This window comes from Aquarana catesbeiana, linkage group LG05 (assembly GCF_042186555.1).
Source record: "Aquarana catesbeiana isolate 2022-GZ linkage group LG05, ASM4218655v1, whole genome shotgun sequence".
In the NCBI taxonomy this organism is placed as follows: Eukaryota; Metazoa; Chordata; class Amphibia; order Anura; family Ranidae; genus Aquarana; species Aquarana catesbeiana.
Genome location: NC_133328.1, coordinates 174,366,487 through 174,389,559, shown reverse-complemented (window position 1 = coordinate 174,389,559; position 23,073 = coordinate 174,366,487). Strand labels below are relative to the sequence as shown.

General features: G+C 46.6%; 2 protein-coding genes across 3 annotated transcripts in view; one reads left to right on the top strand and one right to left on the bottom strand.

Annotated features, from left to right (window-relative positions):
- The window catches only part of NPHP3 (nephrocystin 3), a 114,483-nt gene extending 101,062 nt beyond the window's left edge, over window positions 1-13,421 (bottom strand). Inside the window, exons 1-2 of the mRNA XM_073630357.1 lie at window positions 13,312-13,421; window positions 9,158-9,535 (exon numbers count right to left, since the gene is read on the bottom strand). Coding sequence (XP_073486458.1) covers window positions 9,158-9,481 — 324 coding nt within the window. The 5' untranslated portion in view covers window positions 9,482-9,535; window positions 13,312-13,421. The remainder of the gene's footprint in view (window positions 1-9,157; window positions 9,536-13,311) is intronic.
- The window catches only part of LOC141144568 (intraflagellar transport protein 70A), an 85,242-nt gene continuing 75,582 nt past the window's right edge, over window positions 13,414-23,073 (top strand). The window contains exon 1 of one of the 2 annotated variants that reach the window (XM_073630358.1): window positions 13,414-13,631. In XM_073630358.1, coding sequence (XP_073486459.1) covers window positions 13,578-13,631 — 54 coding nt within the window. In that variant the 5' untranslated portion in view covers window positions 13,414-13,577. The remainder of the gene's footprint in view (window positions 13,632-23,073) is intronic. The other variant, XM_073630359.1, reaches the window with a different exon arrangement.

The window sequence follows — 23,073 nt, the reverse complement described above, 5'->3', positions numbered from 1 at the left end:
CAATTGCTTGGTAACATAAACTGCTAATCAGCCATTTGCAAGGCAGCAACTCAATGCATTTAGACATCTAGATGCGGTGAAGACGATTTGCTGAAGTTCAAACCGAGCATCAGAATGGGGAAGAAGGGGGATTTAAGCGACTTTGAATGTGGCAGGCTGGTCTGAGTATTTCAAAAATTGCTGATCTACTGGGATTTTCAAACACAACCATCTCAAAGGTTTACAGAGAATGGTCCGAAAAAGAGAAAATATCCAGTGAGCGGTAGTTGTGTGGACGAAAATGGCTTGTTGATGTCAGAGGCCAGAGGAGAATAAGCAGACTAGTTCGAGATGATAGAAAGGCAACAGTAACTTGCTACAACCAAGGTGTGCAGAATACCATCTCTGAACGCACAACACATTGAACCTTGAAGTAGATGGGCTACAGCAGCAAAAGACCACACCGGGTGCCATTTCTGTCAGCTAAGAACAGCAAACTGAGGCTACAATTTGCACAAGATCACCAAAATTGGACAATAGAAGATTGGAAAAACGTTGCCTGGTCTCATGACTCGTGATTTCAACTGCGACATTCAGATGGTAGGGTCAGAATTTGGCATAAACAACATGAAAGCATGGATCCATCCTGCCTTGTATCAACGGTTTAGGCTGGTGGTGTAATGGTGTGGGGGATAATTTCTTGCCACACTTTGCGCCCCTTAGTATCAACTGAGCATCGTTTAAACACCACAGCCTACCTGAGTATTGTTGCTGACAATGTCCATCCCTGTATGACCACAGTTATCCATCTTCTGGTGGCTCCTTCCAGCAGGATAATGCACCATGTCACAAAGCTCAAATCATCTTAAACTGGTTTCTTGAACATGACAATGAGTTCACTGTACTCCAATGGCCTCCACAGTCACCAGATCTCAATCCAATAGAGCACCTTTGGGATGTGGTGGAACAGGAGATTTGCATCATGGATGTGCAGCCAACAAACTTGCAGCAACTGTGTGATGCTATCATGTCGATATGGAACAAAATCTCTGAGGAATGTTTCTAACACCTTGTTGAATCGATGCCATGAAGAAGTAAAGGCAGTTCTATAGGCAAAAGGGGTCCAACCCAATATAAGCAAGGTGTCCCTTATAAAGTGGCCGGTGAGTGTATATATTACATCTGAATCTAGGCCATTGCATATTTGATCACTTAAAGTAATGTAGTTAAAAGTTAAATGGGAACTAAACCCTCCTATCCTTTTCAGCCAAGGAAGCTTCCATCTTAGCCTCTGTTTGATCTGCAGCGGCCATGGAGCTACACGTGATTAGTTATGACTCCAGCCATTTGATGTTTTGGCAGTTTGGTTAAGAGTACAAACAAATGTGACAGTTAGCATTGCTGGCATGTAATGCTTTTTTAAAACAATTAAAATCGATGACTTTAGTTCCGCTTTAAGAACTTACAAGTCACTGTCATATTTCAAAAGTTACTGTAACTTAGTAACTGCACAACCCACATGAGATGTTTCACAAGCTTTGCCCACATTTGCACATTCAGAGTTATGCCGCGTACACACGAGCGGACTTTCTATCCTACTTGGTCCGGCACACTTTCCGACGGACTTTGTCCGCCAGGTGCGCCGGACTTTAAAACGAACGGACTTGCCCACACACGCCGGGATTTTCCGGCGGGCTAAGTCCGCCCGTCTTTCCGACGGACTTTCGCCGGAGTTCCGGCGGACTTTCAGAATGAACGGACTTGCCCACACACGGACAAGTCCGTTCATTTTGAACGTGACTCAGGTGCGACGGGACTAGAAAAGGATGTCAATCTTGCCGCTTTTATCGGCTAGATTGACACCTTGCGAGCCCCGTCGCGGGGCATACCAGGCCCTTAGGTCTGGTATGGATTATAAAGGGGAACCCCGCTACGCCGAAAAAACGGCGTGGGGTCCCCCCTAAAATCCATACCAGACCCCGATCCGAGCACGCAGCCTGGCCGGTCAGGAAAGGGGGTGGGGACGAGCGAGCGCCCCCCCCCCTCCTGAACCGTACCAGGCCGCATGCCCTCAACATGGGGGGTGGGTGCTTTGGGGGAGGGGGGCGCCCTGCGCCCCCCCCCCCAAAGCACCTTGTCCCCATGTTGATGAGGACAAGGGCCTCTTCCCGACAACCCTGGCCGTTGGTTGTCGGGGTCTGCGGGCGGGGGCTTATCGGAATCTGGGAGCCCCCTTTAATAAGGGGGCCCCCAGATCCCGGCCCCCCACCCTATGTAAATGAGTATGGGGTACATGGTACCCCTACCCATTTACCTAGGAAAAAAGTGTAAGTAATAAAACACACCACACAGGTTTTTAAAATATTTTATTAAACAGCTCCGGGGGGGGGGGTCTTCTTCCGGCTTCGGGGGTCCCTCCGCTTCATCTTCTCCCGGCGTCCGGTTGGTTCTTCTCCGCTCTCCGGCCTCTTCTCCCGGTGTCGCAGGTCTTCGGCCGGCCCCTCCGCTCTCTTCATGTAGCTCTATTGCGAGCGGAGGTCCGGACTTCTGGGCTTCTTGGCTTCTTGGCTTCTTGGCTTCTCTTCTCTTCTCTTCCCCCAGATGTTGACACGACGCTCTCTCCGGCTGGACTGGTCTCTGAGGGCTGCGTTGTGACTTATATAGGCGGAGACCCCGCCCCCATATGATGTCACAGTCCCTGGGCATGCTGGGACTGTGACGTTTTAGGGGGCGTGGTCGACCACGCCCCCTAAAACGTCACAGTCCCAGCATGCCCAGGGACTGTGACATCATATGGGGGCGGGGTCTCCGCCTATATAAGTCACAACGCAGCCCTCAGAGACCAGTCCAGCCGGAGAGAGCGTCGTGTCAACATCTGGGGGAAGAGAAGAGAAGAGAAGCCAAGAAGCCAAGAAGCCAAGAAGCCCAGAAGTCCGGACCTCCGCTCGCAATAGAGCTACATGAAGAGAGCGGAGGGGCCGGCCGAAGACCTGCGACACCGGGAGAAGAGGCCGGAGAGCGGAGAAGAACCAACCGGACGCCGGGAGAAGATGAAGCGGAGGGACCCCCGAAGCCGGAAGAAGACCCCCCCCCCCGGAGCTGTTTAATAAAATATTTTAAAAACCTGTGTGGTGTGTTTTATTACTTACACTTTTTTCCTAGGTAAATGGGTAGGGGTACCATGTACCCCATACTCATTTACATAGGGTGGGGGGCCGGGATCTGGGGGCCCCCTTATTAAAGGGGGCTCCCAGATTCCGATAAGCCCCCGCCCGCAGACCCCGACAACCAACGGCCAGGGTTGTCGGGAAGAGGCCCTTGTCCTCATCAACATGGGGACAAGGTGCTTTGGGGGGGGGGGGCGCAGGGCGCCCCCCTCCCCCAAAGCACCCACCCCCCATGTTGAGGGCATGCGGCCTGGTACGGTTCAGGAGGGGGGGGGGCGCTCGCTCGTCCCCACCCCCTTTCCTGACCGGCCAGGCTGCGTGCTCGGATCGGGGTCTGGTATGGATTTTAGGGGGGACCCCACGCCGTTTTTTCGGCGTAGCGGGGTTCCCCTTTATAATCCATACCAGACCTAAGGGCCTGGTATGCCCCGCGCTCGCCGCAATAGGAAGATTTGTTTTTCCTATTGCAGCGAGCGCGAGATGCAATACCATCCCCTCGTGTCGTATTTGGTCTGTCGGACCAGCCTACACACGAGCGGGCTTTCCGTCGGACCAGCACACACACGAGCGGACTTTCCGCCCGAAACTGAGTCCGACGGAAAGATTTCAAACATGTTTAAAATCTAGGTCCGGCGGGCTTTTGGGAAGAAGTCCGCCGGAAAAGTCCGCCGCCGCCCACACACGGGCGGATTGTCCGGCACACTCTGGTCCGCCGGACCAAGTATGCCGGAAAGTCCGACCGTGTGTACGCGGCATTATAGTCATGCTTAAAAAGGACCCTCATCTGTACAAACACGTGTTTCATCAATAAGTTTGAAAAGTTATGTAATGTTCTAATATACCATATTTGCCAAAAACAGCTATTGTAGCCCTCTGCTCATAATAATAGTAATGATTAAAAAAAAAAAAAAATAGTTGTTAGCGATACTGATTTTCATGGAAATGGTTGTCCTGACTCTCATCTAACAAACACATTTCAGGATATTTCACATTTTTAAATTCCCATCCAACAAAGTTGTTTTTTATGCCGCGTACACACGAGCAGACTTTTTGACTGGACTGGTCCGACGGGCTTCATCGGACCTTCAGCTGACTTTTCCAGTCGAAAATCTGACGGACTTTAGATTTGGAACATGCTTCAAATCTTTACATTGTAACTCCGCCGGATCCAGAAATCCGCTCGTCTGTATGCTAGTCCGACGGACAAAAACCCACGCTAGGGCAGCTATTGGCTATCAACTTCCTTATTTTAGTCCGGTGTACATCATCACGTACAAATCCATCGGACTTTGGTGTGATCGAGTGTAGGCAAGTCCGTTCGTTAAAAAGTCAGTCGGAAGTCCGTCAAAAGTCAGTTGAAAGTCCGCCGGAAAGTCCGTTGGACCAGTCTGGTCGAAAAGTCCACCCATGTGTACGCAGCCTTACCTGCTGTAAACATTATTCCAATAATCAGATTTCCAATCTACTCCCTACCTTGCCTATCATTACCCAACAACAATACTGAAGGCGTCATAAATATCATGTAGGTAAAATTTCCTAAAAAGAACTTCATTACATCTCTGTTTCGCATTGCATACCTTGGAATTTTATGCATTCTAACCACCTCTTTTAAAGTCTGCAGGAGATTTACTAAAGCTGGTGCACACAGAACCTGGTGAAGCTGTGCATAGTAACCAATCATTTTCTAGGTTTTATCGCTCAGGCCAGGTTTACACTGGTGCAACAAATGCTCTGACTTTGGGAGCTCATGTCACATGACGTGTGAAAATCAATGTTTCCCTATGGGAGCCGTCTTAACTGGTCCGACACACGTCGGTCCAACTTTGAAAATGCTCCCTGTACTACTTTGGTCTGACTTTGATCCTACTTCAGCCCATTGACTATCATTGAAGTCGGATCAAAGTCGGATCGCCGTCTTGCATGATCCGACTTTGGCATGCGACTTGTGTTCTGATGATCTTGAGGGGGAACTCCGCGCCAAATTTTAAAATAAAAAGCCTGCATGGGTTCCCCCTCCAAGAGCATACCAGGCCCTTCGGTCTGATATGGATTTTAAGGGGTATCCCCTACGCCGAAAAAACGGCGTGGGGGTCCCCCCAAAGTCCATGCCAGACCCTTATCCGAGCACGCAGCCCGGCTGGTTCGGAAGAGGGGTGGGGACAAGCGAGCGCCCCCCCTCTTGAACCATACCAGGCCGCATGCCCTCAACATGGGGGGTGGGTGCCCTGCGCCCTGCGCCCATGTTGATGAGAACAAGGGCCTATTCCTGACAATCCTGGCCGTTGGTTGTCAGGGTTTGCGGGCGGGGGCTTATCGGAATCCAGGAGCCCCCTTTAATAAGGGGACCCCCAGATCCCGGCCGACCACCCTATGTGAATGAGTATGGGGTACATCGTACCCCTACCCATTCACCTAGGAAAAAAAGTGTCGATAAAAAAAACACAGGTTTTTAAAGTAATTTATTAGGCAGCTCCGGGGCCCCCCCCCCCCTCCTGAACTGTACCAGGCCACATGCCCTCAACAAGGGCCTCATCCCCACAACCCTTGCCCGGTGGTTGTGGGGGTCTGCAGGCGGGGGACTTATTGGAATCTGGAAGCCCCCTTTAACAAGATTAAAGATGGATGGACATCGCAGGACACTTTTTTTTTTTAAAATAAAGGAATTGTAAAAAACTGTCTCCTGTCATTTTTACTTTTTTGACACTTTTATTGGTGAAAGAGTAGGGGTACAATGTACCCCATACCCATTCACATAGGGGGGAAAATCGGGATCTGGGGGCCCCCTTGCTAAAGGGGGCTTCCAGATTCCAATAAGCCCCCCACGAGCAGACCCCCACAACCACCGGGCAAGGATTGTGGGGATGAGGCCCTTGTCTCCATCAACATGGGGACAAGGTGCTTTGGGGTGGACCCCAAAGCACCCTCCCCATGTTGAGGGCATGTGGCCTGGTATGGTTCAGGAGGAGGGGGGGCTGCCCTCTCACCCCCCCCCCCCACCCTTTTCCTGCGGCCTGCCAGGTTGCGTTCTCGGGTAAGGGTCTGGTATGGATTATGGGGGGGACCCCAACGACATTTTTTTAAAAATTTTGGCACGGGGTTCCCCTTAAAATCCATACCAGACCTGAAGGGCCTGGTATGGATTTTGGAGGGGGACCCCCACGCCATTTTTTTTTTTTGGGCAGTATCCGGGTTACCATACACTTTTTATGGCAATAACTTGCAAATAAGCCTTTAAAATGAGCACTTTTGATTTTCGTGTCCCATAGACTTTAACAGTGTTCGCACAAATTTTTTGCCTGTTCGCATGTTCTGCTGCAAACCAAATCAGGGGGTGTTCGGCTGATCCCTCATGACTACTAACCCTTACTTCCATGATGCCTTGTATTTCTCTTCTTTGTTCCTCCTTTATATCCCTCCTCCATGTCTCCTACCTTAATCTTTCATACTCCAAACCTTATAATACTCCATATATCCTACCTTCTATCTTCCATATTGCCAGCTCCCTGCCCACTACCACCCTCTTCCATGCTCCATCTGCTAGGTCCATTTTTACTTGCACATGATTGGATGATGGAAGCCAGCAAACTTACCCTCATTTACTAAGCTCTGGAGCAAATGCTCTTGCAGAGTGCAGCTGCATTTGCAAAGTGCACAGTCTAATTGCCTTTGGTAAGTCAATCTCCATGTCTCCTACTTCCTTTTATATATTTTGCCTGCTCCCTGCCTATTACCTCCCTCTTAAACACTCTATGCTTCTGACCTCTCTTTGATGGGGAAATTGCATATTTCATATTTCCTTATTTAAAGTTGTCTCACAATATCTAAGAAAGAAAGCCTCCAATATCCTGGTTACCTTAGCTGACTTTATAATAAAGGAATGTCATTGCAAACTGAGTCCTTAAAAGGTCATATTGTTGCTTGCAGTGGAGGTTGACCATTTCCTTACATTCAAGTCCTATATATACTAGGGGTGCTGAAAATAATCGTTGCATCGATGCATCGCGATTCGGGTGTCCCCGATGCGGCATCGATGCATAAAAACCGGAAAATCGATGTCCGGTGACATCATTAGTAGCCCCGCCCCTCCCGGGAAAGCGCTCGAGCATATTTTTAAAATGTCTTTATTTTAATAAATGTGTTACAATTGATGCTGTGTCCCCGCTGTATGTGCTTTTTAAAAAACAATGTCACTTCATACCGAACTTCGCCGGTATACGATCATGTGACTCCCGGCCCGCCCCGCCCCTCTCCGTTCTCCTCTTCACTCTTCGCTTCCGTCTCCTGAGTCCTGACGTCAGCGGGGATTTCTCAGTCCCGCCCGCCTCTCTTCTGATACGATAACTATAGTCAGCGGGCGGGACTGAAAATTCCCCGCTGACGTCAGGACTCAGGAGACACGTGAGCGGAGAGGGAAGAGGAGAGCGGAGAGGGGCGGGACGGCCGGGAGTCACATGATCGTATACCGGGCGAAATTTGGTATGAAGTGACATCGTTTTTTAAAAGCACATACAGCGGGGGCACAGCATCAATTGTAATATATTTATTAAAAGAAAGTAATTGTGGGGGGTCAGTGATGGCTGCATTTAATGGGTACAGGTGGCTGCATTTGGGCACAGATGGCTGAGTTTGGCGGGCACAAGTGGCTGAGTTTGGCGGGCACAGGTGGCTGCGTTTGGGCACAGGTGGCTGCGTTTGGCGGGCACAAGTGGCTGAGTTTGGCGGGCACAAGTGGCTGCGTTTGGGCACAGGTGGCTGAGTTTGGGCACAGGTGGCTGCATTTGGCGGGCACAAGTGGCTGCGTTTGGGCACAGGTGGCTGCGTTTGGGCACAGGTGGCTGCGTTTTGGCACAGGTGGCTGAGTTTGGTGGGCACAAGTGGCTGCGTTTGGGCACAAGTGGCTGAGTTTGGGCACAGGTGGCTGCATTTGATGGGCACAAGTGGCTGCGTTTGACGGGCACAGATGGCTGCGTTTGACGGGGGAGGTGCAGTATTTTTCAGTTTGTTTGCGCCCCCCAAAAAAATTTTGAGCACCAGCCGCCACTGGTCAGCACAGAGACAGTACAGGGAACTTCACAGGGCTGTTTGTCATCTGTGGATTCTATCCCTTTTGACCTCCCAGCAGCAGTGTGTTTGAATCTCTGTACCTTGTAGTGCACCGGATTACTGCACTTTTTAGGGAGTGAGGTTATTTTTAATTCAAAGCGGAGTTCCAGTCAATTTTTTGTTTATTAGAAGTCAGCAGCTACAAAAAAGTGCATCTTCTGACTTTTAATAAAAAGACACTCACCTGTCCCACAATCCAGCGACGTGGCCACCCAAACCCTCCCTTCTCTCCCCCGCCTGTCCACAGCGCTGGCAATACTACTGTGGGCATCCGGCTGTGACAGCTTGCAGCTTCACAGCCGGGTGCACATGTCTCACTGAGCTGTCCTGCATAGCCGGGCAATCTTTTGGGAACTGTGATGTGTCCCAGAAGATTGCAGGGTGGAAGGGCCACCTAGGCGGCCCAAGCGGAAGTGGGAGCTCGTCGGTAATCGTGATGCATCTCGGAATCGAATCGAATCGTTGACCAGATAATCGTAATCGAATCGAATCGTGAGACCAGTGAAGATGTGCAGCCCTAATATATACACACACACACACACACACACACACACACACACACACACACACTACAGCTAGAACTCCATCTTCTATTCCATGTCTTAAATACAGTTTTTTAATGCTTATAGACATTAAGCACTCAACAGACCTAAATGCACCAGGAAAGTGTCCATGTGTATGGCTAACTGCATCCACCATAGACAGCTGCTATTCTTTCAGTGGAGGCTTGCACATATTGTAAGTAGGAGGACTAAATGTAGAAACATTGAGAGGGCCATGAGCACGGAAATAAGAAGAGTACAAGTCCTATGTCTTCTGAGGCTGTAATGTCAACCCAAAAAGTAAGTCTGTTCTGTTGTCCCCAGATACCCCACTCTATCCAAAATATGAACTATTTGTTGTCCTACCTGTAGCTCTGCTCTCAGTCTTTTATTTTCCTCATCCAGTTTCACCTCTTTCTTCTGCATAGAAGCAATCTCATTATTCTTGCTGACCCGAAAGATCTCATATTCCTTTTTCAGGCGTTCATATTCAGCAGCATACTCAAGGTCCACTGATGCAGTGGATTTAAAACTAGCCCCAATCACCCTTGGTCCACGTCTGAAAGAACTGCGTAGAAGGCGTGCCTTGGGCTTTACCTCCACAGGAATCTCACAAGCTTCTCCCCCTCCACCACCATATGTATCTTCAATCACTTCTCCAGGGCTGACCATGGACGATGCTGTCCCCATGATGAGATTTGTAAAGATTTAGGAAACACTGCTACCTCTCCATCATCATGAATTCTGGAAGACACAATTATACAAAATTATCCATTGTTATGGATCACTGCTTTATGTACTATTATATCCCACTGCTTTGGATTTCAGCCAACCCACTATACCCATAACAACTTTAAAAAATTATGTTCTTTAGCAAGGAACATACATTCCATATTAATAATAATGCTACCAAAATGAGCATGTGGTGTAAATTGTCTCCAGCATTGCTCTTGTTTCTTCTTGCTGGAGGCTGCCATTTTTCTGAAGCCCAGAGCCCCTGAACAGCAGTAAATCATAAAGCGGAACTAAACCCATCGATTTACCGATTTCAAAAAACAGTTACATTCCTGGAATGTTGAAAATGCAAACTACCACATTTGATTGTGTCCTCAACCAAACTGTCAAACCATCAAATGGCTGATGTCATAACTGATCACATGTGCGGCACCATGGCGGTTGCAGTTCAAACAGAAGCAGCTTCCTTGACTATAAGGCTGCTTTCACACTGGGGTGGGGGGGTGTTGATGGTAAAACATTGCAAGTTTTAGCGGCGCTTTGCCGTTGTTTTAGTGGTGCTATTTGGCCACTAGCAGGGCGCTTTTAACCCCCGCTAGCGGTCTCATAAAGGGTTAAATGCACGCGTGTATCGCCGCTGCCGAATCGCTTTGCAGGCGCATCGGCAGCAGTGCCCATTCATTTCAATGGGTAGGAGCGGTGGAGGAGCGGTGTATACACTGCCCCAAAGATGCTGCTTGCAGGACTTTTTTTAACATCCTGCCAGCGCAGCGCCACAGTGCCAAAGCACTCGGGCTTTCACACTGGGACTGCAGGGGAGATGTTTTTCAGGCGCTTTACAGGCTCCATTTTTAGCCCAAAAGCGCCTGAAAAATGCCCCAGTGTGAAAGGGGTCTAAAGAATAGGAGGGTTTAATTCCACCTTGAGGCTGTCAGCAGATCGCCCTCTACAAACCCAACAGTGTCTAAAAATGCCTAAAATGGCAAAGCAACTGAGCATGTGTAGAGCAGGGTGAAACCTTGTATTACTGTATTTTAAGCTCTTGCCGTCCACTCCATAGCAGTTTTACTTTTACAGGGCGGCAGCTCTGTGTGCTGGATAAGTATATATGCGATTCTGGACTTCCACCTGTAGGGGGCGCATGCACGTCCTCCGGCACCCTCTGATCATCTGTAAACTACACAGAACAGGGATCTGCCTATGTAAAAACAAGGCAGATCCCCGTTCTGACGGGGGGGTGGATTCTGTGTTCCTGCAAAGCAGGGACTAAAATCCATTACTTTCCCTAGTAAAAGCAGCACACATAGTAAACACATACACTAGCTAGGCACACAGTTAACCTCTTGATTGCCCTAGATGTTTAACCTCTTCCCAGCCAGTGTCATTAGTACAGTGACAGTGCAAATTTTTAGCACTGATCATTGTATTAGTGTCACTGGTTCCTGCAAGGTGTCAAAAGTGTCAGAATGTCCGCCGCAATATCGCAGTCCCGCTATAAGTTGTTGATCACTGCCATTACAAGTATGAAAAAATAAAAATTCCAGTATATATCCCATAGTTTGCAGATGCTATAACATTTGTGTAAACCAATCAATATACGGTTATCGGGATTTTTTCTTACCAAACAAATGTAGCAGAATACATATTGGCCTAAATTTATGAAGAAATTAGATTTTAATTTTTTTATTGCATGTGTTTTATAGCAGAAAGTAAAAATTATGTTTTTTTTTTTTTTTTTTTTAAATTTGTCTGTTTTTTTGTTTATAGTGCAAAAAAAAACGCAGTGATGATGAAATACCACCAAAAGAAAGCTCTATTTGTGGGAAAAAAAATTACATACATTTTACTTGGGTACAGTGTTGCATGACCGCACAGGTTTCAGTTAGCCTAGGTTCACACACAGATGTCAGACATTGCGTGCGTTTCTCACCGCATTGCTGTGCACATCACATGCGATGTCTGTGCGTATGCGAGTTCAGCCATACAGTTGTATGGCTGAACTCGCATTGGATTTGCACGAACATAGTGCAGGAACCTTCCCACCCCCCCCACACTGGAATTGGATCACATGGGTGTTCACACCCATATGCGATCCGATTCCGGTCCAAATTCACAGTTTGCACTGCAATCTGTGAAAACCGATTTGGGGGTGTCATTGAGCCCAGGTTCACACTAGTGCGAACACGGACATCGCATGTGATTCACACCCACACTGCCATGCCGATCGCATGCGATGTCTGTGCAATGCGAGTTCAGCCATACAGTTTTGGATTTGCACGAAAATAGTGCAAGGACTTTTTTTTGTCCCGCACTGGAATCGGATCGCATGGGTGTTCTCCCCTATGTGATTCGATTCCTGTGCGAGTTCACAGTTCGCACTGCGATCTGTGAACCAATATGGGAGTGTCATTAACATTATATTGACACCCGCAGTGGTTTGCAGAGGGCAGTGTGAACTGCCTGCGGGAGAGATGGGATGCGGGAACCGGAGCTGTAATCACGCTGGTTCCCGCATTGCATATGTGTGAACCAGGGCTAATGCCGTGTACACACGACCGGACTTTTCGTCGGACTGAACTGCGAAGGACTTTTCGACTGAGTTCCGACAGAGTTCCAACGAAGCGGACTTGCCTACACACGATCACACCAAAGTCCAATTGCTTCGAACGTGATGATGTACGACCGGACTAGAATAAGGAAGTTCATAGCCAGTAGCCAATAGCTGCCCTAGCGTCCTTTTTTGTCCGTCGGACTAGCATACAGACGAACGAATTTTTCGTTCGGGCTCGAGTCCATCTGAAAGATTTGAAACATGTTCTATTTCTTAAGTCCGACATATTTTTCGACAGAAAAGGTCAGATGAAGCCCACACACGATCGAATTGTCCGTCGGACCCGTTTGGTCGAAAAGTCCAGTCGTGTGTACACAGCTTAAGACCTCTTTCACAATGGGGTGCTTTTCAGGTGCTTTAGCGCTAGAAATAGCCTCTGCTAAGCGTCTGAAAACCGCCTCCCATTCATTCCAGTGTGTCTTTTCACACCCGGGTGGTGCGCTTGTGGGATGGAAAAAAGTCCTGCAAGCAGAATCTTTGGGGTGATTTGGGAGCACTGTATACAGCGCTCCCAAAACTCCCCTGCCCATTGAAATGAATGAGCAGCGACTTCAAAGCGATTTGAAAGTGCCACAAAACGGGAGATTTTAACCCTTTTTTTGGGGTTAAAAGCGCCCCGCTAGCGGCCAAAAAGCGCTGCTTAAACAGCGGTAAAGCGCTCTACTGCAAATGCACGGGTGGCCCCAATGTGAAAGGGGTCTTAAACTAACTCAGTGCCGTATCGCAAACAATGGTCTGGTCATAAAGGGGGGTAAATCTTCTGCAGGTCAACAGGTTAAACAGTATAGACATTTTCAATATTTTTCATAACTAGAATCGCACAAGGGGCCTGAAGGATTTCATTTTCTGACTAAAGATCCACTTTAAAGAAGTTTTGTCCGGATTCATACTTTAAGAAGCACAAAAAGAGATATAAATATAAAGGTTTTTTTTTTTAAACTGTCACATGATAGGAGATTTATTTCGAGGAAGATCAGTGCTGGAATCTGAACTCCTTACATCAAGACTTGTGGCAGGAAATCAGGACAATTGGCAGTTCTGGAACATTCACTTACTAGTCAGTGTGAGCTAAGAAGTTCCATGAACCGTTATCTACAATGATAAAGTCTATCAGCATCTTACAAACCACCATCACTGCACCCTGTTGCCCCAGGGAAAAAAGTAAATAACTTACTGTCTGGTTGCCACGGAGAGGGAAGACTCATCAACACTGTTGGCAAGTCAATGTCAGCGTTGCTTTGGAACAATAAAGATTATCTTATTGAAGAGAAAAAAAAGGAAAAGCGGACAGCTCTTTTCGCAGAATAGGCGTGTCTGGGATGTCTAGTTCCGGGTGGTTGCTATGGAGAGGTGTGAGCGGCCTTGGTAACCGTCTGCGGGAGAGAACACCGAGACATTCTTGAGGAATCTTGTCCTTCGAAGCTTGGAATAACCGCTGACATGGCCGCTCTGCAGATTAAAGACGGGGAGTACACTGCAACCATCTATAAAATGGTGAGACACGGCGCTTCCATTACAAGCACAAGGCGATCATGGCATCTCCACCTTGTTAAACAATTCTAGTGTAGTTTGGGAAGGAGTGTGCTGGTGTTACACCAGAATGGGAAGGTTATTATTGCTGTGTCCCAGTAAGGGAGATGTCCCTGCACTTCCTGTCACCAGAGATACAACAGGAAGTGAAGATCCCACGTCTGACATTTGTTATTGGGACAAGGCTCCTCTGCTGCTGCACATTGGGGGCTGGGCCATCCACTGGCAGAGCCTTAGCCTGTGTGCACACTTGTAAAATACATGAATGTGCCAAAATAGGGTGTTACACTTGCGGCAACACTTGTAGGTAACAGCACCACAAATGCAGCAAGATCCGGAACAGCAGCAAATGCAAAGGCTAAAAAACACCGGAGGCTCCAAATGTGACCAAGCTTCTTTGTGGTGTGCAGTGTGACCTGATGAAATGAATAAGCCACTCTTTGTGCGAAGCGCAACAGCGCTAAAAAAAAAAAAACACGCATGTGCTTGATGCCCGACATCTCACTAAATAGTGTGAATGAGGGCTAACATGTTGGGAACCAGGAAGGCAAACTATCTAAAGGGGCCACAGCCTGCAGTATGGTGGCTGCATCAGTTTTCCTTTTTTATGTTCTTATTTTCACCTGGTGATCCAGACAGTAACACATTTCCTGTATTAAGGTGTCTCCACTCTGGAGGATGAGTAACAGAGACACCTTTGGACAGCAGCATTGCCAGTCTGGGGAGAGGGTAGTGTTGGATGCTCTAGCACAGTAGTCCCCAACCTTTTTGGCACCGGGGACTGGCTGCGTGGAAGAAAATTGTGCCAAGGCCCGGCAGGGGGGGGGGGGGTTTGTACGCACATGCAGGCAGGGGGGTAGGGGAGCGAATTTTGCAGGAAATTTATCGGGGCAATAGCTGGTGTTCTGCTGTTGGTACTTATATCATCATGGCACCATGGTTGGTATGGTGTCAGAATGAGTGAAGCGCATTATTTCTTATATTACATTGTAATATAAATTAAATAGTTCAATTCACCATAAAGTAGAATCATTTGGAGCCTGAGTGTGTCACTTTCCACGTTGCCTGCCACCAGATGAGGAATGCCACTTGCCACCAAATGAGGAATGCCACTTGCCACGCTTGCCTGCCACCAGTTGAGGAATGCCACTTGCCACGTCACCTGCCTGTGCGACCAAATGAGGAATGCCACTTGCCACATCACCTGCCAGTGCCACCAGATGAGGATTTTCACTGCATTGGTGACACTGGTTCAGTGATCATTCTTGAGTGAGGACAGGAGAGCAGAGATGCGGGGCGGGCAGTGAGAGATGATGTCATCTCTCTGCTCCCCGCCGCACCTCAGACATTCCTTGCGCTGTGAGGGCGGAAAAGCGGTGATGCTAGGTGGGCAGAGAGAGATGTCATCTCTGCTCGCCAGCCTGCTTCCCTCACGGTGACTCAAAATGTCACAAATAATGAAGAAACTCCTGCGCTGTCAGAAATACCTATGCTAAGGGGCACTGCTGCAACACCTAAATGGCTGATCCAAACAGACAAAAGTGGTATGAATAAAGTAAATGGTGATTGCGCTGTGATAAAATGGGGAAGGAAGGAGGAGGAAGGGGAAGGGACTAGCTCAAATGCATAGAGAGGTGAATGAAAAATGAAAAAATTATACAAAATATAAGGGTATAATGAGCATGAGGGCTAGTATCATACTAGCACATAAAAAATATAATGTAAATACTGAAACAGAAGAAAAGAAAAATCTCAGTGCAAAAGGGCTAGTATCATACTAGCACATATGTAGTAACTCAGCAAATACTTAATGGTGACTCCAAGTAAATAAATAAATGGTGAACAGTCCCACCACCTAGTAGTACAAAGTGCTTAAACAATGAGTCACCAGTTCCAAAAGGCAAAATGGAAAAATCATACAAAATATAAAAGTGTGATGAAATGTAATAAAGTGCAGTCTAATGAGCACTAAATCCAAATAAACTGAAGAAACAAAATAGCCTAAAACGTATAAAAAGCTATGAAATGAGTGACAAATACAGTGTGGGTACAAAAAAAAAAAAAAAAAATTGAACAAAATAAAATATATAAATCAAACAAAGTCCATGTGCATGAGGGCTAGTATCATACTAGCACATAAAAAATATTGTAAATACTGACACAAAAGAAAAGAAAAAATCTCAGTGCAAAAGGGCTAGTATCATACTAGCCCATATGTGGTAACTCAGCAAATACTTATTGGTGACTCCAAGAAAAATAAATAAATGGTGAACAGTCCCACCACTTTGTAGTACAAAATGCTCAATCAATGAGTCATCAGTTCCAAAAAGGCAAGTCCACAAGCCACAGGAAAGGGAAAAAAAGTCTTCAGTGGGGACACCTCTGTGCTCGCAAGCAGCTCACCTTACTGCTGCAAGACAACAGCTTGTAATCCAATAACAAATCCCCAGCAGGCAAGGGTCCCATCCAGTAGTTCAGGCGATTCGGGTGGTGGGTGTGCAGGATGGTATATAAAAAACATAAGCAGACAGTATATAGTATAACTCCGTGGCGGCCAAAGTGGAAAAAGGGACAGGACACAGAAGGGGGATGCACTCACTTTTGTAAAATGAGTGTGGGCGTCAATCCAACGAACGCCGAGTTCGTATACCTCAAAAGGGTGTCTTCAAACCGTCCCCATTTCCTCAATGCTCGTCACAATGGGATGAATATATGTGGAGTGTTGGAAGAGAGTGCACATAGCGTGATCCCATATATAAATCAGTTTATTAGGTTAAAAACAACATGGTACACTTACATTTAGCAGAAGGCTATAGTAAAAAACATCCACGAGCGCCGAGCTCGTATCCTATCATCAGTCTGTGACAGTTCCCCTGCTCCAAACCTCACGCGTATCGTCACGTCACGTGACTTCATCATGAAGTCATGTGACGTGACGATACGTGTGAGGTTTGGAGCCCTTTTGCACTGAAATTTTTTCTTTTCTTTTGTGTCAGTATTTACAATATTATTATGTGCTAGTATGATACTAGCCCTCATGCACATGGACTTTGTTTGATTTATATATTTTATTTTGTTCAATTTTTTTTTTTTTTTTGTACCCACACTGTATTTGTCACTCATTTCATAGCTTTTTATACGTTTTAGGCTATTTTGTTTCTTCAGTTTATTTGGATTTAGTGCTCATTAGACTGCACTTTATTACATTTCATCACACTTTTATATTTTGTATAATTTTTCCATTTTGCCTTTTGGAACTGGTGACTCATTGTTTGAGCACTTTGTACTACTAGGTGGTGGGACTGTTCACCATTTATTTATTTACTTGGAGTCACCATTAAGTATTTGCTGAGTTACTACATATGTGCTAGTATGATACTAGCCCTTTTGCACTGAGATTTTTCTTTTGATAAGTATATGCTGAGTTACCACATATGTGCTAGTATGGTACTAGCCCTTTTGCACTGAGATTTTTCTTTTCTTCTGTTTCAGTATTTACATTATATTTTTTATGTGCTAGTATGATACTAGCCCTCATGCTCATTATACCTTTATATTTTGTATAATTTTTTCATTTTTCATTCACCTCTCTATACATTTGAGCTAGCCCCTTCCCCTTCCTCCTCCTTCCTTCCCCTCTTATCACAGCGTAATCACCATTTACTTTATTCAAAATGTCATGCCGCCTGCCGCGGCCCGGCTGCAAAGACACTACGGCCCGATAGAGGGCCGCGGCCCGGGGGTTGACGACCTCTGCTCTAACAGATTTAGGTGCCCCAACAGGGCTGATTAAATAGATAAATATAGATTAGTAATACATAAATTTTTTTAAAGGTTAAATTGTAAAAATAAAATAAGAAAAACACTGACACTGTCCACTCCCCCCCCTCCCCCCAAAACAAAAAGCATTGTAAAAAAAAAAAAAAACTACTGACACAGTCCACGCCTCATCAGTGCCCATCAGTGCTGCATATTTGTGCCAATGTCACCTGACATTAAAAAAAGTATCAGTAATCGGTATCTGCAAGTACTTGAAAAAAGTATCGGTACTTGTACCCGATCTTAAAAAAAGTGGTATCGGTGCAACCCTAGTGAAAAACCTTCTGTGCTGCAGCTGCCCCCCAGAGCCCCCTTTTTCCTACCTAAACCCGATGGTTCCAGTGATGAGCACGAGCTCAGCGGCTCCAGCCACTGTCTCAGGCCACTGGCTCCCGCTGCTGTCAATCAAATCCAGTGACACAGGAGCCCGGGGCGGGGCCAAGTCCTGCTGTCTGTGTCAATGGATGCCGCAGCAGGACTCGGGAGCGTACGCGCACGATTGCCCCCATGGAAAACGACTCTCCGCGAGGGCACCCTATGAAGGGGAGGGGCCAGGAGTGCCGCCAGGGGACCCCAAAAAAGGAGGATCGGGGCCGCTCTGTGCAAAACCTTTGCATAGAGCAGGTAAGTATAACATGTTTTTTATTTTTATTTTTTTAAAAACCCTTTACAATCGCTTTAAGTAAAGTCCAAGATACTTGCCTTCGTTTGAATGGTCTGACGCACACGAGGTCTCGTGCCGGCATTTTCTCTCAAGCTTCTTCCAGGTGCTAACCTTCCACTATCTTAGTTGACTGGCACGGGTTGAGGTAACGTGTGCATGCGCAAGTCTGTGTACATTCTAAGGAAGACTGCATGTCTGGTTTGCAATAAACAGCCTGCAGGCGATTTGCGTTTGTATTGTTCAGCCTGTAAAAGCACCTCTATGTTAGCGTATATGTCCATTTACAGGCTGATGAAAAGTGCGTTCAGGAGAACAGTTGAAGAGTAAAAAAAAAATACTAAATGCATCTAAACGCGTGTAAACATGTTTAGGTGCATTTGACCGTTTAATGCATTCCATCAGCCAGAATAAATTAATCAGCCAGAATAAATTAATTTTCTGGCCAATGGAATCCATTAATGCTCAAGCACTTGCTGTGCTTATACAAGCCTAAGCACATGTGCATTATGCGGCTTTATGTGCGTTTTTTAAAGCAGCTTTTCTCCTGCCAGGAGTTCTGGCATTCCGAAGGGCAAAGTAAGCACCCTGTGTGCATGAAGCCCTAAGCAATTACAGTAACAGTTTTTTGGGGTTTTTTTGTTTTTTTTTTATATGGGGAAAAAAGTTTTACATAAAAGAATAAAAGTTTTCTCCGGCTATCTAACTGCCACTTTCTCTGCGAAACTAAACCCATCAATTTAACAGTTTCAAAAAAAGTTACATTCCTAAAATGCTGGAAACATTAACTGACACATTGGTTGTGCTCTCAACTGTCAAATCAGCAATGGCTGATGTCATAACTGATCACATGTGCAGCATCTTGGCAGTTATTAACTTTGTATTGACACCCGCAGCGGTTTGCATATGGCAGTGTGAACTGCCTGTGAGTCGGGTGCGATGCGGGAACCCGTGCTGGATTCGCATGGGTTCTGGCATTGCACAAGTGTGAACTGAGCCTGAGTGAGTATATTACAATATTGACAATGAAGAAGAATTTTACTAATCTATACGCTTGCACACCTTTAGCCCCGGTTCACACAGGGGCGGCACGACTTGCAAACGACTTCCGCGGCGACTTGCAAAACGACTTCTGTATAGAAGTCTATGCAAGTCGCCCCAAGTCGCCCCCGAAGTCGTACAGGAACCTTTTTCTAAGTCGGAGCGACTTGTGTCGCTCCTATTAGAACGGTTGCATTGTACAGAATGGGAGGCGACTTGTCAGGCGGCTAGGTCGCCTGACAAGTCGCCCCTGTGTGAACCGGCTCTTACTCGCCCTATACGCAACATTACTCAGATTTTTACACTCAGTTTTTGGCCCCTTGCACACAGGCATCACAAGTTGCTGAGTAAACATCAGTAAATTATGGCACCCGTGTGCAAGGGGCCTTAAGGAAGTTGAAAAATAACAGATTAACCACTTGACCTCCGGAAGATTTACCCCTCTTCATGACCGGGCCATTTTTTGCGGTACGGCACTGCGTTATTTTAACTGACAATTGTGTGCATCCCACCTGCTGATGGAAACAGGTGCTGGCTCTGCGTGTTCAAATAAAATGTATGTCCTTTTTTTCTCACTAATAGATCTTTCTTTTGGTGGTATTTGATCACCTCTGCGTTTTTTTTATTTTTTGCACTATAAACAAAAAAAGACAGACCATTCTGAAAAAAAAAAACAATATTTACTTTTGTGCTATAAAACTTTTCCAATAAAAAAAAACCTGAAAAAAAAAATGCCCAATATGTATTCTGCAACATGTTTTTGGTAAAACAAAAATCCCAATAAACATATTACCAAAAGTATCGGGATGCCTGCCTTTACACACATGTGAACTTTATTGGCAGCTCAGGTTTAGCCTGTAGGGTTCAGTATTGAGTTGGCCCACCCTTTGCAGCCATAACCGCTTCAACTCTTAGAGCCCTTTCACATGGGGGCGGCGTCGGCGGTAAAACGCCGCTATTATTAGCGGCGTTTTACCATCAGTATGCGGCCACTAGTGGGGCGGTTTTACCCCCCGCTAGCGGCCGAGAAAGGGTTAAATACCACCGCAAAGCGCCTCTGCAGACGCGCTTTGCCGGCGGTATAGCCGCGCCGTCCCATTGATTTCAATGGGCAGGAGCGGTAAAGGAGCGGTATACACACCGCTCCTTCACCGCTCCGAAGATGCTGCTAGCAGGACTTTTTTTACCGTCCTGCCAGCGCATCGCTCCAGTGTGAGAGCCCTCGGGGCTTGCACACTGGAATGAAAGTAGCGGCACTTTCGGGTCGGTTTGCAGGCGCTATTATTAGCGAAATAGCGCCTGCAAACCGCCCCAGTGTGAAAGGGCTCTTATAGAAAGGCTGTCAACAAAGTGTAGGAGTGTGTCTATGGGAATGTTTGACCATTCTTCCAGAAGAGCATTTGGGAGGTCAGGCACTGATGTTGGACGAGAAGGCCTGGCTCGCAGTCTCCGCTCTAATTCATCCCAAAGGTGTTCTATGGGGTTGAGGTCAGTGCTCTGTGCACGCCAGTCAAGTTCCTCCACTCCAAACTCACCCATCCATGTATTTATGGACCTTGCTTTATGTACTGGTGCGCAGTCATGTTGGTACAGGAAGGGGCTATCCCCAAACTGTTCTCACAAAGTTGCGAGCATGAAATTGTCCATAATTTCTTGGTATGCTGACGCCTTAAGAGTTCCCTTCACTGGAACTAAGGGGCCAAGTTCAACCCCTGAAAAACAACCCCACACCATAATCCCCCCTCTACCAAATGATTTGGACCAGTGCACAAAGCAAGGTCTATAAAAACATGGATGAGTGAGTTTGGGGTGGAGGAACTTGTCTGGCCTGCACAGAGTCCTGACCTCAACCTGATAGAACTCCTTTGGAATGAATTAGAGCGGAGACTGCGACCCAGGCCTTCTCGTCCACATCAGTGCCTGACCGTACAAATGCGTTTCTGGAAGAATGGTCAAACATTCCCATAGACACACTCCTAAACCTTGTGGACAGCCTTCCCAGAAGAGTTGAAGCTGTTATAGCTGTACAGGGTGGGCCAACTCAATATTGAACCCTACGGACTAAGACTGGGATGCCATTAAAGTTCATGTGTGTGTAAAGGCAGGTGTCCCGGAATGATACTTTATATGTTGTTATTGTTATCATTTTTGATCATGGAAACTATTTTATTTTATCCGTTAGTGGACAAGTCACTATCGAGTGACGAATATTCGTTCGAACTGAAAGAGGATGATTTTCTATATGTGTATGGCCAGCCTAAAGCCTCGTACACGTGATCGGATTTTCGTCCAGGAATTGTGTGATGACAAAAATCAATAAAATCCAACCGTTAGTACGCTCCATCAGACAATTGTTGGCCAACTTTCCACCGACAAATGTTGGTTAGCAGGCTTATAAATTTTCGGCGGTCAACGGTCTGTTATCAGATTTTCCTGGCAGAAAATCCAACCGTTTGTACGCTCCATCAGACAATTGTTGTCGGATTTTCCGCTGACAATTGTTGGATGGCAGGCTTTAAAATTTTCCGCAGACAAATGTCTGTTGTCAGATTTTCTGAGCGTGTGTACACAAGTCCGTCACACAAAAGTCCAAAGTACAAACACGCATGCTCAAAATCAATGCTCACCAAACACGACATTAGCAGAAGGTGCCCAAAGGGTGGCGCTCAAGAGCTGAAATTCCACGTAGTGCGTCACTACGTTCATGTTTGTTGGCCAACAATTGTGTGCTGTTAGTATGCAAGACAAAATCCAGGCACACGCCCTTCAGACAAAAGTCTGGCACTTTGTTTGCCGAAAATCCGATTGTGTGTACGAGGCTTTAGTATAGCCAGACACGGCAAGATTTATCTTATTCAGTCAGCGGGCTGAATGAGAAATAATCTGATTCCTCCACTCAACAGTGTGGATAGAGGAATCAGCACTGCTGGCTATTGTATTGATTGGATGCAGCCACTGTTCAACCATTGTTTCCACCTGGCCTAATAAATTTTGAATCTATTTTTGTCAAGCCATGTGGTGCCTACAGGGAAACCCACAGTTGTCTATGGATAGCTTAACAATAATGATCAACTTTGGTTGGTGTGCCATTTTATTTATTTTTTTTATTATTTCTTATTTGAAACACCTCCAAGTGTGCCAGGTGTAGAAAATTTGTGTAATTTCTTTCAGTAGCAAAAGAGTCTCTTTAAAAGAAATGTTGGCTGCTCATTCTGCTAGTTGCATTGATGTCATAGTGACCCTTTAGCTTCAGTGCTTTCTGTATCTGTGACCAGGACAAATATGCTGCTTAACAGTCCTAATGTAAAGTGGTTCTAAAGCTAAAACGTGTTTACCTTAATGCATTCCCTGCATTAAGGTAAAATACATTTTAGGACATGCTGTGCCCTCCTACCCCTCTAAACACTTACATGGCTCCTGGTTCGACCCAGCGCTGTGCCCAGCTGCAGTCTTCCCTCCCCTCTCCCCCTTCACACAAGGACTGACAGTCAGCAGCTGTAGCCATTGGCTCCCGCTGCTGTCAGTCAAATCCAGTGAGGCGGGAGCAAGGTGGGGCCAAGTTGCATTTTGTGTGTTTGTGTGTGTGTCAATGGACGCACACAGCCCAGTTCGGGAGCAAGCCTGCAGGCGCACCTCCATAGGAAGCAGCTTCCTATGGGGGTGCACCAAGAAGAGAAGAAGCCCAGAGAACCAGCGAGGGACCCCAGAAGAGGAGGTTCAGGCTCCTCTGTGCAATACCATTGCACAGAGCAGGTAAGTGTAATATATTTGTTATATAAAAAAAAAAAAAACAGACTTTACAATCACTTTAAGTCAGTTTGGGGCTCAGGTAGTATTGAAATTGGAGACAGAAAAGCATTTTCAGATGGCGCTTAGAAATGGCAC